The 18730-nt window shown below is 37.8% G+C and overlaps 1 protein-coding gene across 3 annotated transcripts in view; it reads left to right on the forward strand.

The window, feature by feature from the left end:
- Window positions 1-18730, forward strand: part of AOAH (acyloxyacyl hydrolase) — a 189698-nt gene that overhangs the window by 32887 nt on the left and 138081 nt on the right. For all 3 annotated transcript variants that reach the window (XM_069461844.1, XM_069461843.1, XM_069461845.1), the window contains one exon: window positions 10031-10097. In XM_069461844.1, the coding sequence (XP_069317945.1) occupies window positions 10031-10097 (67 nt within the window). The remainder of the gene's footprint in view (window positions 1-10030; window positions 10098-18730) is intronic.

An 18730-nucleotide genomic window follows, 5' to 3' on the forward strand; every position in this document is an offset into this window, starting at 1 on the left:
TGAATTATACAGTATGTGGCCTTTTGTGACTGGTTTCTTTCCCTTAGCATAACGTTTCAGAGGCTCATCCATGTTGTAGCATGTATCAGAACTTCATTACTTTGTATTTCTGAATAATAATATTCCATCACATGGATATAGCACATTTGTTTATTAGTTGATGGGCATTTGAGTAGTTTCCACTTTTTGACCATCGTGCAAAATACTGCTATGAATATTTGTGTACAGTTTTTGTGTGAACATATGTTTTTGGTTCTCTCAGGTATATATAATATATAGGCATAGAATTGCTGAATCACCTCGTTACTCTATGTTAAGCAATTCAAGGAACTGCTAGACTGTAGTATTTAGACTGGTTACCAAAGAAGATACACTATTTTACATTTCCACGAGCACTGTATAAGGCTTCCATTTTTTCCACATACTCACCAACCTTGTTATTATCTCTCTTTTTTGTTATAGCACATTATAGTAAGTGTGAAGTTGTATCTCATTTTGGCTTTGATTTACATTTCCTTGATAGCTAATGATGTTGAGCATCTTTCTATGTGCTTTCTGGAAATTTATTTATCTTCTTTGGAAAAATATTTATTCAGTTTCTTTGCACATATTTTAATGGGACTATTTGTCTTTTTATTATTGAGTTATAATGGTCTTTTGTATATTCTAGTACTATGTGCTAGACATGATTCATAAAACTTTTCTCCCATTCTGTGGGTTGTCTTGTTACTTTCTTGATGATATTCTTTGAAGCACAAAGGTTGTTTTTTTTTTTTTTTTATTGTAACGAAGTCAAATTTGTCTATTTTTTCTTCTGTTAAGTCTACCAGTCCATAGACATGGAATGTCTTTCCATTTATTCAGGTCTTCTTTAAGTTCTTTTAACAATGTAGTTTTCAGATTATATGCTTTGTACTATTTTTGTTAAATTTATTCCTAAATATTTAATTCTTTTCAATGTTATTATAAATGGAATTGTTTTTCTTTGTTGTGTGTTCTTTTTAATTTATTTTATTTTTAATGTGGTACAAGGGTTTTTATTACGTGGATATCTTGTAACATGCTTAAGTCAAGGCATTTGGTGTGCCCATCACCAGAGTAGTGTTCATTGAACTCAGTAGGTAAGTTTTTATTCCATACCCCTCCCTGCCTCCCCCTTTTTTGGTTTTCATATTCTTTATGTTGCTTTGTGCTTAGCTCCCACTTATTAGGGAGAACACATGTTGTTTGGTTTTCCATCCTTGAGATACTTCATTTAGGATAATGGTCTCCAATTCCATCCAAGTTGCTGGAAATGACATAATTTCATTCCTTTTTATGGCTGAGTAGTACGCCATGATACACACACACACACACACATATATACACACCACATTTTCTTTATCCAGTCATGAACTGAAGGGCATTTAGGTTGATTCCACATCTTTGCAATTGTGAATTGTGCTAAGATAAACATTTGATTGCAAGTGTCCTTTGGATAAAATGACTTCATTTCCTTTGGGTAGATACCTAGCAGAGAGATTTCAGGATCAAATTGTAGGTCTACATTTACTTCTTGCAGAATCTTCATACTGTTTTCCATAGAGGTTTTACTAATTTGCAGTCTCACCAACAATGTATTAGTGTTCATTTCTCTTTGCATCCACACCAGCATCTACTGTTTTATGATTTTTTTAATAATGGCCATTCTGATAGGGGTAAGGTGGTATCTCATTGCAGTTTTAATTTGCATTTCCCTAATGATTAGTGATATTGAGCATTTTTTCATAAGTGTGCTCACACCATGTGGCCTTCTGGATCCTTTAGTGCGGCCTTTTGACTGAATCCAAATTTTACAGAACAAATCCTTTTAACAAAGGATTTTTTAACAAAGGATAATTTTTAAAAATGTATTTATTCTGTGAAGTTTAGATTCAATTGAGGGGCCACACTTGGGGATCTGGAGGGCCACTTGTGGCCTTGAAGCCACAGGTTACTCACCAATGGATCTTCTTTTGAAAAGCTTCTGCTCGGGTCTTCTGCCCACTGTTTGATGGGGTTGTTTTGTTTTCTTGCTGACTTGTTTGACTTATTTATAGATTCTTGATATCCGTCCTTTGTTATATGTATAGTTTGTGAGTATTTCCTCCCTATTCGGTAGGTTGTATGTTTGCTCTGTTGATTATTTCCTTTGACATGCAGAAGCTTTTTAAATTAATTAAGTTTCATTTATTTATTTTTATTGTTGCTACATTTGCCTTTGGGTTCTTAATCACAATTTTTTTGCCTAGGCTGATGTCTAAAAGAGTTTTTTCTATGTTTTCTTCTAGAATTTTTATGATATCATGCCTTACATTTAAGTCTTTAATCCATCTTGAATTAATTTTTGCGTATGGTGACAGATAGAGGTTATGTTTCACTCTTCTGCATGTGGCTCTCCAATTTTACCAGTACTATTTATTGAATAGGGCTTCCTTTCCCCAGTGTATGTTGTTGTTGGCTTTGTGAAAGATCAATTGATTATAGGTAGATGGTTTTGTTTCTGAGTTCTCTATTTTGTTCCATTGGTCTATGTCTCTACTCTTATACTAGTACCATGCTATTTTGGTTACTGTAGCCTTGTAGTATAATTTGAAGTCAGGTGATGTGATGCCATCATACTTATCTTTTTACTTAAATTGCTTTTACTATTTGGGTTTTTTTTGTTGTTCCAAATTAAACTTAGGATTACTTTTTCTAGATCTGCTGGTATTTTGATGGGGATTGCACTGAATCTGTAAATCACTTTGGGTGGTATGGACATTTTAACAATGTTGATTCTACCACTCCATGAGCAAGGGATGTTTTTCCATTTGTTTGTGTCATCTGTGATTTCTTTCATCAATATTTTATAGTTCTCCTTGTAGAGATCTTTAACCTCCTTTGTTAAGTATATTCCTAGATATTTTATTTTCTTTTTAGCTATTTTCAATGGTGTTGAGTTTTTTATTTGACTCTCCACTTGAATATTATTAGTATATAGAAATGCTACTGATTTGTATATACTGATTTTGTAATCTGAGACTTTGCTGAATTTATTTATAAATTCCAGGAGTGTTTTGCTGGAGCCTTTAGGGTTTTCTAAATATAAGATCATATCATAACAAACAGGGATAGTTTCATGTCCTCTTTCCTGATTTGGTTGCTCTTTATTTTTTTCTCTTGCATGATGGCTCTGGCTAGGACTCCCAATAAAATGTTGAATAGAAGTGATGACAGTGGGCAGACTTGTCTTGTTCCAGTTCTTAGGAGGGATGCTTTCAAATTTTCCTCATTCAGTATGATGTCATATGTGGGTTTGTCATATATGGCTTTTTTTATAATTTCAACATATGTCCTTCTATACCTAGTTTGTTAAAGGTTTTTACATGGATGGGTGTTGGATTTTGTCAAATGATTTTTCTTAATCTATTGAGATGATTTTTATGGTATTTGCTTTTGTTTCTGTTTATGTGGTGAATCACATTCATTGATTTGTGTATGTTGAACCATCCTTGCATTCCTAGGATGAAACCCACTTGATCATATTGGATTATCTTTTTGATGTACTGCTGAATTTGGTTTGCTAGTATTTTATTGAAGATTTTTGCATCTATCTTCATAATAGATATTGATCTGTATTTTTCTTTTTTTGTTGTGTCCTTTCATGGCTTTGGAATCAGGGTGATACTGGCTTCATAAAATGAGTTAGGGAGGATTCCCTCCTTCTCAATATTATGGAATAGTTTCTGTAGGATAGGTACCACTTCTTCTTTGTAGGTCTGGTAGAATTTGACTGTGAATCCATCTGGTCCTGGGCTTTTTGTAGTTGGGAGGTATGTTTATTTCTGCTTCAATCTCACTGGTTATTGTTGTTCTGCTCAGGGTTTCTATTTCTTCCTGATTTCAGCTTGGGAGGTTGTGTGTTTCCAGTAATTTATTCATTTCACTAGGTTTTATAGTTTGTTTGCTTAGAGGTTTTCATAGTATTCATGGATGATATTTTGTATTTCTGTGGTATCAGTTGTAATGTCTCCTTTTTCATTTCTGAATGAGGTTATTTGAGTTTCTCTTCTATTTCTGGTTAATCTGGCTGGTAGTCAATGGATTTTTTATATTTTCAAACAACCAACTTTTTGTTTCATTGATCCTTTGTATTTATTTTTTTTTTCATTTTGTTTAGTTTGCTCTGAGCTTTGTTATTTCCTTTCTTCCACTGGCTTTTGATTTGGTTTGTTCTTTTTCTAGTTCCTTGGGCTATGATATTTTGTGGTTAATTTGTGATCTTGAAGTAGGCATTTAACCCTATGAACTTTCCCCTTAGGACTGCTTTTCCTGTGTCCCATAGATTTTGAAAGCTTGTGTCCCCTTTGTCATTCAGTTTGAGGAATCTTTTGATTTCCATCTTATTTTCATAATTAACTCAAGGATCATTCAGCAGTAGGTTACTTAATTTCCATAATTTTGTGTGTATTTGAGTGTTTGTCTTGGAATTGACATTTAATTTTATTCCACTGTGGCCTGAGAAGATATGTGGTATGATTTTAATGGTTTTGAATTTTCTGAGACTTGTTTTGTGGAATAAAATATGATCCATCTTGGAAAATGTTCCATGTGCTGATAATAAAAATATATATTCAGAAGTTTTGTGGTAGAATGTTCTGTAATGTCAGTTAGGTCCATTTGTTCTAGAATCCTGTTTAAGTCCAATGTTTCTTTGTTCATTTTCTGCTTTGGTGATCTGTCCATTTCTGTCAGTGAAGTGTTGAAGTCCCTGACTATTAAGATGCTACTGTTTATTTCTCTACTTATATCTAGAAGAATTCGCTTTATGAAACTGGGAGCTCCTGTGTTAGGTGCATATATACTTAGGATTGTTATGTCTTCTTGTTGAATTGCTCCTATTACTATTATATAATGACCATCTTTGTCTTTTTTATCGTTTTTGATTTAAAATCTATTTTACCTGATATGAAAATGGCTACACCTGTTCACTTTTGTTTTCTGTTTGCATGGCATACTTTTTCCATCCCTTCGCCTTGAGTCTATGTGAGTCCTTGTGGGTGAGGTGTATTTCCTGGAGACAGTAGATATTTAGGTTGTGGGTTTTTTTTATCCATTCAGCCAGTTTTTGTCTTTTAAGTAGAGAATTCAGGCTGTTTATGTTGGGTGTTAGTATTGACATCTGGGATGCTGTTCCATTCAATATGTTGGATGATATCTTTTTGTTTTATTTTCCATCTTGTGCTATTGTTTTATAAGATATGTAAGCTATAACTTTTGGGTGTTTTTACACTGCTGTGTATCTATTGTGTTATTGCATGTACAGTGCACTTTTGAACATTTCCTGTAGGGCAGGCCTAGTGGTGATGAATTCCTTTAGTGTTTGCATGTCTGGGAAAGACATTATTTCTCCTTCATTTATAAAACTTATTTTATCAGGATATAAAATTCTTGGCTGACAGTTCTGTTTAAGGAAACTAAAGATAGAACACATTCCTTTCTGACTTGTACAGTTACCCTTGGGAAATCTGCTGTTAGTCTGGTGATTTTTCCTTTGTAAGTTACTTGATGTTTTTGCCTCACAGCTCATAGGAGTTCCCCCTTCATGTTGACTTTGGCCAGTCTGATGATTATATGCCTTGATGATTCCCTTTTTGCAATGAATCTCCCACATATTCATTGAGCTTCTTGTATCTGGATGTCTAAATCTCTAACAAGGCCAGAGAAGTTTTCCTCAGTTATTCCCTCAAATAGGTTTTTTAGGCCTTGTGATTTTTCTTCTTCACCCTCAGGGATGCCTGTGATTCTTATATTTGGTCATTTTGTTTAATCCTGTATTTCTCATAGACTTTGTTCATTCCTCTTGATTGTTTGTTCTTTATTTTTGACTGACTGGGTTAATTTGAGAGAGTTGTCTTCAAGCTCCGAAACTCTTTCTTTTGCTTGTTCTAATCTATTTTTAAAACTTTCCATTGTGTTTTGTACTTCCCTAAATGAATTTTCATTTCCTAAAGTTCTATTTGGGTTATTTTTAATATATCTATCTGTTTAGTAAATTTTTCATTCATTTCCTGAATTGTTTTTCTGGTTTCTTTGAATTTGTTTTCCATTTTCTCTTGGATATTATTGAGCTTCCTTGCAGTCCATATTTGGAATTCTTTATCCATCATTTCAGTTTTTTCATTTTGGTTGGGATCCATTGCTAGAGAATGGGTGTGTTCCTTTGGGGGGTGTCCTTTCACTGATTTTTCATACTTCTGGAGTTCTTGCACTGATTCCTTCTCATCTGGAGCAGCTGTAGCTTGCTTTTGGATCTTCTTTTGATTATATGGGTTTTTTTCCCCCTGTCTCTTAAGAATGTGTCTGTAGCATATGTTGGATATGGACCTTTGGGTTTGCTTATGAGTACTTTGATGGGGTTCTAGATTCTGGATGGATACCTCGGTTATTCTTAATGTTGTGGTTTTCTCAATTGCTAATTATTTGAAGACCATAGTGATGGTGTACTTTGTATGAGCAGATTCCTTGTCTCTTGTTGATAAGGGAAGATGGAGATATTTGAAATCCTTTCTCTTTCTCTAGCAGTGTGTGAAGTATATTGGGATTCCAAGTTTAATCTCTGAGACAGTAGGTGGTGCTTGTAGGTAAGAGTCAGCCACACCCTGTATGATTGAATTGGTAAATGGTGTAATGGGATGTACAAGTTGTCCTCCCTGCCAGTAGGTGGTGCTTGCAGGAAGGAACCAGCTGCAATGGTGTTTTGAGGGACATGTGACTAGCTCTAGTCCATCAGGAGAAGCACTCAGATGCTCAAGTTGGTGAGAGGGGCCCTGGAGCTCCCAGGGGACTCCTTATTCTCCACCACAGCAGAGGGGGATGGAGGAGCAAGGCTGAGCAGGGCTGAGTCAGAGGAGCCTGCATTCAGGCTCCACAAAGGTGGACACAAGGAAGCTTCTCTTCTGCGCAGGATCCTGCCTTGAACCAAAAGTGTGGCTTTCCTTTTGAAGGAGAGGTGCTCTGCAAGTACCCTGCAGCTTGGACCCACACTGCACTCTCCTTTCGGTTCTGCCCACATGGGCTCCCTCACCTCCCAAGACTAGTTCACAGATCTCCCCTCTGTGTCCCCGAGCATTAACATAATTGAGCCCTGGGGTACAGAGTTCAGCCTGGAGGGCTGTCCCTTGGTGCCCCAAGTTCAAGCTCTGACCATGCAAGGGAGAAGCATGTTGGTCCTGAGTTGCCCATGGAGTGCTCAAGTAGGCTTAATGTCTCTCCACTTTGGGGTGTGTCCTGCTCTGCTGGAGCAGCCAGGCGAGCAGCACTAGGAAGGGCTGTAGGCAGAGAGCTCAAAGTCCAAGCACCCCTTGTTCTGCTGAAGGTCTTTAAGAAGAAATTTGTGAGTCTCACTCTCTGTGGAAGCCTCAGTGTTGTGGATGAACCAACAGCAGGGAAAAAGCCACTCCTGAGGACCCTGGCTCAATTGTCCCTTAAAGAACCCATGCCACTTGGCAGCAGTGGGGCGGGGGGAGAGGCAGGGGAGGAAAAGAGCCTGAATGGAAGAGAGCTGGTACTCTGGTCATCTTTGTCCCTCTCCCCAGACGGCAGCCTGCCCAGAATGTCCAAGCTCTGGGATCACACAGATCCCCCAGGACCCACCAGCTCCTGTGGCCACCATAGTCTGGGCAAGAGTTGGGAAATGTTTGTGTGGGAACCAGTGACATAAAAACTGAGGGACTGAAGCCCCCTGGGGAGGACAAAGGAACATAGTGGGTAGAGAACCAGTATGGCGCCTACCGTCTCAGCTCAGGTCTGTGGTGACAGGGACCGACCCCAAGAGGGCTGGCAGCCCAGTACTTTGTTTTCAAGAAGCTCCCAGTTCACTGGCAGCAGCAGCTTTGGGGCTCCTGAGGGTAGAGAAGCTCCCCAGCAGCTCACGAACCTGCTGACTACCAGAGGTGTGAGGGAAGGAGAAACAAAACCCCACCTACCCTTTCCAGGACTCCAAGTTTTTCAAGGGGTTGATCTCTGCCAAAATCTTGCTCCATCTTCTTCTGCTCCACAACTTTTTCCTGTGGAATTTCTTGTAGGTTCTCACACTTTTCCCCCAGAATTGCACCTGAGCTATGTTTTGTTTTGTTTTGTTTTGACCTAAAACTTTTCCTTCTTTCTGAGACGATCTGGCAACCAATGTCTCTAAATCAGCCCTCTTGTCCCACCCTCCCTGGAACTGTTTTTTCTTAATTTCATTTTTTAAGTTCTCATTTCTGCTATATAGAAATACAATTGATTTTGCATATTGATCTTATATCCTGCAACCATGATGAACTCATTTATTGGTTCTTAGGGCTTTTTGATGGATTGCTTAGGATTTTCTACATATGAGATCATGTCATTTGCAAAATAGCTTACTTCTTTCTATCCAATCTAGATGCTTTTACTCTTATTCCTGCCTACTTCTCCTGGCTAGCACTTCCAGTATTATGTTGAATAGAAGTGGCAAGGGCAGATATTCTTGTCTTTTCCTGATCTTAGGAGGGAAGTGTTTGTTTAATCTTTCATCATTATATATCATGTTAGTCGTGGGGTTTTGTAGATAACCTTTATCAGGTTAAAAAAATTCCTTTTTATTCTTATTTTTTTATTTTTGTTTTGTGGGGTTTTTATTAATAAAAGGGTGCTGTATTTTTGTCAGATATCTTCTGCATGTATTGGATGATCATATAGTATCTGCTTTTATTCTATTGATGTGGTATACTTCATTGATTTTCAGATGTTAAACCAATCTTGCATTTCTGGGATAAATATTGTTTGATCACGGTGTATAACTTTTCCTATATTGCTAGATTTTATTTGCTTGTATTTTGTTAAGATCCTTTGTGGCTATATTCATAAGAGATTTTGATCTTTAGTCTTCTTTATTGGGGGAGTTTATCAATGAAGCCATCCTGTCCTGGGCTTTTCTTTGTGAAAAGTTTTTGGTTACTAATTCAATATTTTTACCTGTTACATGTCTATTAAAATTGTCTATTCCTTCACCAGTTTTTGGCATTCTGTGTCTTTCTAGGAATTTTTCCATTTCATTTAATTATCTAATTTATTGTTATGTGGCTGTTCATAGCATTCCCTTACAATTTTTTTGTTCCTGTGAGATAAATAGTAATGTGGAGATACAGTTTTAATTGTGCACTTCAAGAGCACAATTTATAAAACAAGTCATATGAACATATCTATTTTAATATAAAAATAATATTTAATATTATTGAACATTAGTAAAATTGAAGTGCCAAGGAGAGTTCGCTGTATTTATCCTGTTGTTTCACCACTCCACCCTCCAAGCCAGGCCTGGGGCCCCCATTTGAGATGCATCATGACAAGATAAATTCTCCTCAGACAGGGTTTTCCATCTCTTTCCAGAACAGCTTATCTGTCCCCAACTATACTTAGATCCAAAGTTAAATTACCAAGGTTCCACAGTAGACTCACAAACTAAAGAAACAGGATCAGAGGGCTAACATGTTTGGTAGTGTAGACGGATCAACCCACAAAATGTTCTTATACTCTCCTAAGGGGTGAGGGGAGATTATTTCATTAATTATTGTGTATGTGTGTTGTGTGTATCTGTGTTCTTTGATGAAGATAGCAGTGCAGGGACACCTGTAACAGCTGGTCTTTTATCTCTGGGTCAACAACAACAAAAACTAAGTAGTCCAAGTAAAGTCTTCTCCCCAACTGAACACCAGAGAAGAGTATTTCTAACATAAAAACCAAAAATATAACTGTGTTTTGATAACAAACTGGTTATCTTTAGCATATACAGTCAAGTGGCATTCACACAAACCTAAAATAGAAATGATATTTAATAGATACATTAAATGTAACATTTCCCCTCATATCCTTAAAGTAAAATACTTGAATTAATCATAAATTAATCATTCAGCTTCAGTTCCTAAAAAAGATAATCAGTGTTAACTCATGTGTTAAATTCGTCATAATAAAGATATATTATATTTGTCCTCTTTGTTTTTCTTAGAAAAACTGTTCTTGAAAACCACCTGCTATTTAGTGGTTTACTTGTTTGGACGTGACATCGTAAAGCTGTGAGTACGCCATGGAATATTATATAGCTCTGACTCGGACGCTGGGGCAGGAGGGAAGGCGAAAGCTGGGAGGCAGGAGCTTCGCTGTCAGTTTGATGTACTTACTGGGGAAGGGCCTGAGTTGTTGTTCCAGTTCTTGTTAATAGTGGAAAATCAAAACTGATTCAGATCCTTTGTCACTCTGGGCACAGGCTCCCCTTGGGTTATGGTGTAGCAATCTGGCTCAATTTCTCTCCAAGAGGAAGGAATTTCACAAACAATTCCGACAACAAAATGACCATACCCTACTGCCTTAACACAGACCATCGAGCCTTCCTCCTGAGCCCCCAACCTGGTCCCGCCCTTTCCCTGCTCTCCCTCCCTGGTCGCAGGCCCCGTTCCTCCAGGCTCTTCTCTTCTCCCCTCCTGTGGGCAGTTTTCCTGGTCTCTCCCCCTTTCTACCCCAGCTCCTTGCCATTATCGTCCTCTGTCTGCCTGCTTTGACCTTGCCTCTTTACGGAGCTCAGGGCACTGGACTGGATAAACCATACTCCTCAGCCCATGGCACCTTCCCATCAGTGATCCATGCATGGCCATCTTACATGTATTATTTATTTACTTACTTAGTTACTTTGAATAACGTAACAAGCTCCCAAACCTACCACCCAAAACAGTCTAGAACCTTGACAATAACTTCATCTAGCCTTAGGGTCCCTCCCTCTCACGCTCATGCTTTTCCCTACCCAGGTGAGAATCGTCCTAAGTTCCATCTTCATCCTTCTCTGGCTTTCTATAAAAAAATGTATAGAAGCTTTTCTATAGTCTTATTATATATGAACTATATAAATAATTAATCATTACATCATGCATATGTTATTACATATAAATTATGTATGTTTGGGTTGTTTTCTGGCTTCCCCTCTTGAATATCGCTTCTATGAACATTCTTACATGTTCTGCTTCAACATGCCATTAGCCTTAGAGCAGAGATGTTCAAAGAACAGCATCACTGTCCACAGCAGGATAGCCTAGAGCGGCAGAAGTTTAAAGACAGAAGGAACTTAAAATCATACAGGCCAGGGAGATCAGAGATCTATACAACTGCCTCTATTAATATTGACCTCACTCTATTATGGTAAATGATTTATCATGAGCCTCAGACTGTGAGTGTTTGGAAGGCAGGGACCCTGTTTTCTTGGCTAATATCACTATTATTGCCACCGCCTCCTGACTGGACTCCAGGCCTGGGGGCCTGCCCAGCGGCCTACAATTCCATAATCTACATTATAGCCAGACTAGTATCTTTGTAATGCAAACCTAATTATGGCACTCCTGTACATAAAATTCTTCAACGTCTTCACACCCTTTGTAGAATTCCTAGTCCCATACACAAGACTCTTCCTAAACTGGTCCCTGAGGGCATTGCCAGACTCACCCCTTGCTACTCCACAGCACAACCTACTCCAAACCACTTGTAGTTCTCCACACACACCAGGAGGTTCTTGCCTCAGAATATTTGTGTGAAATGTTCACTCTATTTGGCACATCCAATACCTCTACCCCCAGACAAATGCTATTTCTTGGGACCTCAGCTCCAGGGTCACTTCCTCTGGAAGCTTTCCTGACCCTCCCCAGGCTAAGGCCCCACCCCCACCATACACAGGAACACCTGCAAACATGCGCACACACACAGACACACACACGCACATGATCATGTGCACACACAGACACACATTTAAGGTCATGCACGCACACATTTTCCTAATACCCTGTGCAACCCCCCAGCATGCCACTTACCACATCTGTTTGTATTTTAATTGTACATTTACTTTTTTCTTGCTAACTAGATGAAAAACTTTTGGAGGCTGAGACTACATTTTATTCATCTTTGTATCGCCAGGAATTTAGCAAAATACTGACTATATGTTTATGAAAGGAGGAAAGAAGGAAGAAAAGTTGAGAGGAAAGGGGGAAGAAAGGAGACAGCTTTTTATCTCCAGGGCCAGGTGCAATACTTGAGCATACAAAGCTTTCAGTAGGTGTTTGTTGAATTAATGAATTAGTTTTTTAAAAGAAAAAAAAAGTATGACTACAGATGAGCTATGACTAGACTGCTCTGAAGAAAATTATTTGAGAGTATTAAAACAGGAAGAAAAAACTATTCAGCCTATTCAGTGAATCTATTTATATACCTCAAAGGAGCCAGGTGCTACTGGGGGAGATGTCAGCGTGGCTGGAGAAGTCCTGCTGGGCCTAGAGCAGGGAGCCAGATGAGCAAGCTAAAAACAGGCACAGAAGCCAAAAGGGGCAGCACACACAGATGTCCCGTATGGGGTGCCAGACAGCAACTCCCAAGAGCAACACAATGGAGTGAAAGGGAAGTGTCCTGGGTTAATCTGGAAGTGCCTTGCCCTTCTGTGGATGGCTATGGAGTGGTGAGTGCGAGAGCCAGTGACACACCAGGATCAGAGAGAGGCCAGACACAACTGTACAACATGTGAACTGTATAAGGGACAAGTGGGCATGGGTGTGAAGAAAGAATGGGCCCAGCAAGTCACTGAAAGAGGGATCCACTCCTGAGTACATGGTGGGGACGGGAGGAGTAATATTTTTCTTCCTAAGATGGCTAATTCTCACTAGCATGAGGTGGGCTACTTTGAAGAAAGACAGATGTTATAAATGATGCCCCCTGCACGGTTCTGTCTGCCATTTGCTTTGCTTATTTATAATTTCCCAGTATCCATATTAGCTGTGAGCTGACAGAAATTTCTCCTCCTATGGTGTGTTCTTCTTACAGCTTGTTTTAAGCAATCAGATACAGCTCTAGGTTGATGTGGGCCCTGAAAATGACAACCTCATGATTTAGTTTTACTTGAATGTCAGTCTTCCAATATTAAATGTACTTCCTAACCCAGAGGGCATCCCTCCTCATTATTTCACACCAGTCAGTTCTCAATAATTCATGGACTAATTATGCAGCAATTATATTTCCTACCCACAGGCAGAGCCACTAGATGTTGTAAGGAGGTAGGATACCTGAGAACTCAGGGATTCCTCCAAGAACCTGGGTCATGCAGGGAGGGGCTGCTTCAGGGAGCAGCCCAATCCTAGCCAGTGACCTCGTGCTGGGTCACGCCCCACCCCTGCCCACTGTCTGGTCCAGCCCTCCATTGTTCTCAGTGTTGCCATAGCAAACCTGACTCTGGTCTCTGTCTCGTCTTGCTTCCTGTTATCTATTTATCTCCCTCTAAATCACAAATTCTGGGTCCTAAGCCCAGGGGCAATCAGAGATCAGGAGAGGACTAAACTACTAACATTTTTAGAAGAAAAATGCAGAACAGAATTGATAACAATTATAGTACACCATGAATGTAACTAATGGCTTGGGGGGGGCATCAAAAATACAGAGCAATATAATTGTGTTATTCACAAGATAATTACAAGATTTATAGAAATGATTAAATTCACTGTACACTTTAAAGAATGTGGTCCAGAAATGGATAAAAGTATTAAGTTACATGATAAAGACTTTTCAATTCTGTTGGTAGATCTCTGTAACTATCATTAATGTACAAAGCCTCCTTTAAAAGTAATGTCAAAGGTTTAAATTTCAGCACTTTTGAGTGAAAACGGCCCTGTCCCCCCATCCCTGCCATAGGCTCTGTTACTCTGCCATCTGGGGATCCTTCCTCTCTTCTTGAGATTTATGACGATAAGGATCATCACCATCATTGACTTGATTCTCCCATGATCCATCCTAATTCAAACTGTCCATTGGCTGGCCACACCGAATGGCTGAAGCCCTCTCCTCTCTGCACGCCTCACTCCTGTACACCTCTGTGCCTGCAAAGGTAGTAAAAGGAAATCAATTAAAATGTGGTGGGTTCAACATTATGGAGCCTGGAAGGTGCCACGCTGTCCTAACAGCAAGTAAAAAGCTGAACAAACTGGAAAATCAACAAAACTTCTTACATCCTTAAGAGAAGTAAGACCACTGGGAAAACCACTGCCTCCAAAATTGAGGAGAAACAGGTAGATACAGAGAATCACAACTTACCAGAGCTGAAATTGCCCCAGAAACCTGTACCAGGGAGGGGAAACCTGAACTGAAATTGACAAATTGCTGGAGGCTACATGTGGACAAGTCTGAGAGTCAAAAATTCCAGGGGACCCAGGCACAGGGGTGGGTGCCCGCACATTTGTGTGTCTTACCTCCAGGAGTTTGACTAGAAATTATTGGAGGGAAAAAACTCCTCATGTTTGTGGGGGTTGGGGTGAGATATGGAGTGAGGAAGAAACAGGTAAAGAACCATTTTGAAATATACCAGAACATTCTGTTCTTAACAAGCTCGACCCTCAGAAGAAACTAGTAACCAGGGCCTAACTGACCTGAGAGAAAAAAAATACCCAATTCCAGCCAGCTCTAGCCTTTCATGTGAGAGAAGGGAAATTCCTAATCTAGTCCGTTTTAGCCATCCTGTCCCAGCTAAGAGGGGAGAAAAACTGAAAAACACTTGTGAAGTTCATAGTCAGAGGCACAGGCTCCCTGAAAGACTGAGACCTGATCATAGAACTATAGAATGTTTCTCACACACACGCACACACACACACCCCTCATCATCCCATTAGTAACAGCCTATTTACAGAAGTTCCTTCTACCCAAATCATAATATCTGACTATCAAGAAAAAAATTACAAGGTATATTAAAAGGCAAAAAAAAAAACAGTTTGAAGAGAAAGAGCAAGCATCAGAACTGGACACGGTAGATGTGGCAGGGATTTTATAACAATCAGACAAGGAATGTAAAACAACTGTGACTAATATGCTAAGAGCGCTAATGAATAAAGTGGGCAGTATGCAATAACAGATGGGCAATGTAGGAGCTGGGTGTCCTAACAGCAAATTACAAAAGGAAATGCTAGAGAGCAAAAACACTAACAGAAAGGAAGAATGCTTTTGATGAGCTTACTAGTAGACTGGAAATGTTGAGAAAAGAATCTCTGAGCTTGAGGATATATCAATAGAAACCTCCAAAACTGAAAAGCAAAGAGAACAAAGACTGAAAAAAAAGAACAGCATATCCAAGGACTGTGAGACAACTATGAAAGGTATAAGTGATGCATAATAGGAATACAAGAAGGAGAAGAAAAGGAGAAAAGGACATTAGAAATATCTGAAATGATGACTGAAAATTTCCCCTGAATTGATGTCAAACATTAAACCCAAGTCTAGGAAGCTCAGAGAACACCAGAGGGGGGAAAAAACCTTACCTATAAAGCAACAAAGATAAGAATTACATCTGACTTCTCCTTCTTGTGATCAAGAAAAGAATGGAGTAAAATATTTAAAGTTTTGAGAGAAAAAAACACCATCCTAGAATTCTGTACCCTGAAAAATAATCCTTCAAAAGTGAAGGAGAAATAAAGACTTTCGTAGACAAACAAAATTTGAGAGAATTTATTGTCAATAGACTTTCCTTGCAAGAAACATAGAAAGTAGTTCTTTACAGAGAAGGAAAATAATATAGTAATAAACTTGAATCTACATAAAAAAGGAAGAACAACAAAGAAAGAATCATTGAAGGTAAAATAAAAATTTTATGGTTCCTATTCTTAATTTACCTAACAACAGTTTATTTAAAATAATAGTAGCAACATTGTATTTGGTTATGTAAGTGAAATGAATGATAGCAATGATACAAGGGACAGGAGGAAAAATAAGAATTCTTTTATTATTATATGATGCTCTCACTACATGTGAAGTGGTATAGTGTTATTTGAAAATGGACTTAGTTGTAAGTGTTTATTACAAACTCTAGAGCAGCCACTAGAAATGGAATAAAGAGAAGTACAACTGATATGCTAAGAGAGGAGAGAAAATGGATTCATATAAGATGTTCAATCAAAACCACAAAAGGCAGAAAAAGAGTGAAAGATAAAAATAAAAACAAAAACCAAAGACTAAAAATAGAAAACAGTAACATATACGATAGGTATTAATCCAACTATATCAATAATCACTATGAATGTCAATGGTTTAAATGCACCAATTAAAAGACAGAAATTGTCAGAGTGGATCAAAAAACAAGATTCAGCTATACATTGTCTATAAGGAACCCACTTTAAATATAAAGACATAGATACATTAAAAGTAAATAGATGCAGAAAGATATACCGTGGTAACATTTATCAAAGGAAAGCAAGAGTAGCTATATTAATTTCAGACAGAACAGACTTCAAAACAAAGAAAGTTATCATGGATGAAGGGGGGTATTACTTAATAATAAAGGAGTCAGTTCTCTAAGAAGACAACAATCCTTAACATGTATGCACCTAAAAACAGAGCATCAGAATATGTGAGGCAACAAATGAAGGGACTGCAAGGAGGAATAGATGAATCCCCTACTGTAGTTGGAGATTTCAACACCTCTCTATCAGAATTGGGCAGAAAATCAATAAAGACATACAATAGTCCTCCCTTATCTGTGGGGAATATGTTCCAAGACCCCCAGTCGATGCCTGAAATAGCAGATAGTACCAAACCATGTAAATAATGTGTTTCTTAAATACTTACGTACCTCTGATAAAGTTTAATTTATTCTTCTTCAGTATTTTCTTTTAAAAAGTTTAATTTATAAATTAGGCACAGTACTCTTGTGCTTTGGGGCCATTCCTAAGTAAAATAAGGGTTACTTGAACATAAGCACTATGATATCTCCACAGCTGATTTGAGAACCAGGACAGCTACTACGTGACTAACAAGCAGATAGCATATACAGCATGGAAACACTGGACAAGGGGATGATTCTTATCTCTGGTGGGACAGAGTGGGATAGCACAAGATTTCATCATGCTACTCAGAATAGCAGACAATTTAAAACTTATGAATTGTTTATTTCTGGAATTTTCCATTAAATATATTTGGACCATGGTTAATCACAAGTAATTGAAACCACAGAAATCAAAACTCTGAATAAGGGAGGACTATTATAATTAAACTCAACAACACCATCAATCAACTAGATATAACTGACATCTAAACACTACTTCATTCAAAAACAGCAAAATACACATTTGTTTCAAGCTCACATGGAACATTCACCAAGATAGACTACATTCTGAGCCATGAAACACACCCTGAATAAATTCAAAAGAATATAAGTCATACAATGTCTCCTCTCAGACCACAGTGGTATTAAACTAGATATCTATAAAATAAAGATAACTGAAAATCCCAAAATACCTGGAGATTAAATAGCACACTTCTAAATAACACACAGCCAAAAAAGAAATCACAAGAGAAATATTTTAATCTCAAGTTAAAATATCTTAAACTAAATAAAACTGAAAATACAACTTATCAAAATGTGTGGGATCAAGTGAAAGCAGTGCTTACAGGGAAATTTATAGCATGGAATGACTATGTTATAAAAAAAAATCTAAAATCAATCATCTGAGCTTCTATCCTAGGAAACTAGAAACCAAAGAGCAAAGTAAATCCAAAGTAAGCAGAGAAGAGAAACAATAAAAATTAGAGCAGAAAATAAGGAAATTGAAAGTAGGAAATCAATAAAGAAAATCAATACAATCAAAAGCTAATTCTTTGAAAAGTTAATAAAATTGATAAGCTTCTAGCCAGGATAACTAAGAAAAAAAGAAAAGGAGCACAAATGACTGATATCAAAAATTAAAGAGAGAACATCACTACAGATCCCACAAACATTAAAAGGGTAATCAAGAAATACTAAGAATAATTTATGACCATAAGTTTCATAACCTAGATGAAATGAGCCAATTCCTTGGAAGACACAAACTGCCAAAAATCACACAAGAAAAAATAGACAATCTGAATAGGCCTGTATCTATTAAAAAATTGAGTCAATATTTAATTATCTTCTAAAACAGAGCATACCAGGCAAAGATGAGTTCACTGGTAGATTCTACCAAATATTCATGGAAGAAATTATACCGATTCTCTATAATCTCTTTCAGAAGATAGAAGCTAAGGGAATAATTCCTAACTAATTCTATGAGGCCACCATCATCCTAATACCAAAACCAGACAAAAACACTACAAGAAAAGAAAATTACAGATCAATATCTCTCATGAACACAGATGTAAAAATCCTCAACAAAATACTAGCAAATCAAATCCAACAATGTATAAAAATAATTGTACACCACAACCAGTAGAACTTATTGTAGGTATGCAAGGCTGGTTTAACGTTCAAGAATCAGCCAGGTGCGGTAGCTCATACCTGTAGTCCCAGCTACTAGGGAGGCTAGGTGGGAGGATCACTTGATGCCGGAGTTTGACACCAGCCTGGGAGATACAGTGAGACTTTGTCTCTAGAAAAGAAAAAGGAATTAAAAGCCAATTAATGTAATACATCATATCACAGGCTCAAGAAGAAAAATCAGATGATCATACTAATAAATGCAGAAAAATCATTTGACAAAATCTAACACCTATTCGTGATTTTTTTAAAAAAAAACCTCACTAAACTAGAAATAGAGGGGAATTTTCTCAACTTGATAAAGAACATCTACAAAAGCCCTAAACTAACACCATACTTAATGCTGAAAACTAGATGCTTTCCCACTAATATTAGGAACAAGACAAAGATGCCCTTTTTACCACTCCTTTTCCACAT

This window comes from Eulemur rufifrons, chromosome 29, assembly GCF_041146395.1.
Source record: "Eulemur rufifrons isolate Redbay chromosome 29, OSU_ERuf_1, whole genome shotgun sequence".
In the NCBI taxonomy this organism is placed as follows: Eukaryota; Metazoa; Chordata; class Mammalia; order Primates; family Lemuridae; genus Eulemur; species Eulemur rufifrons.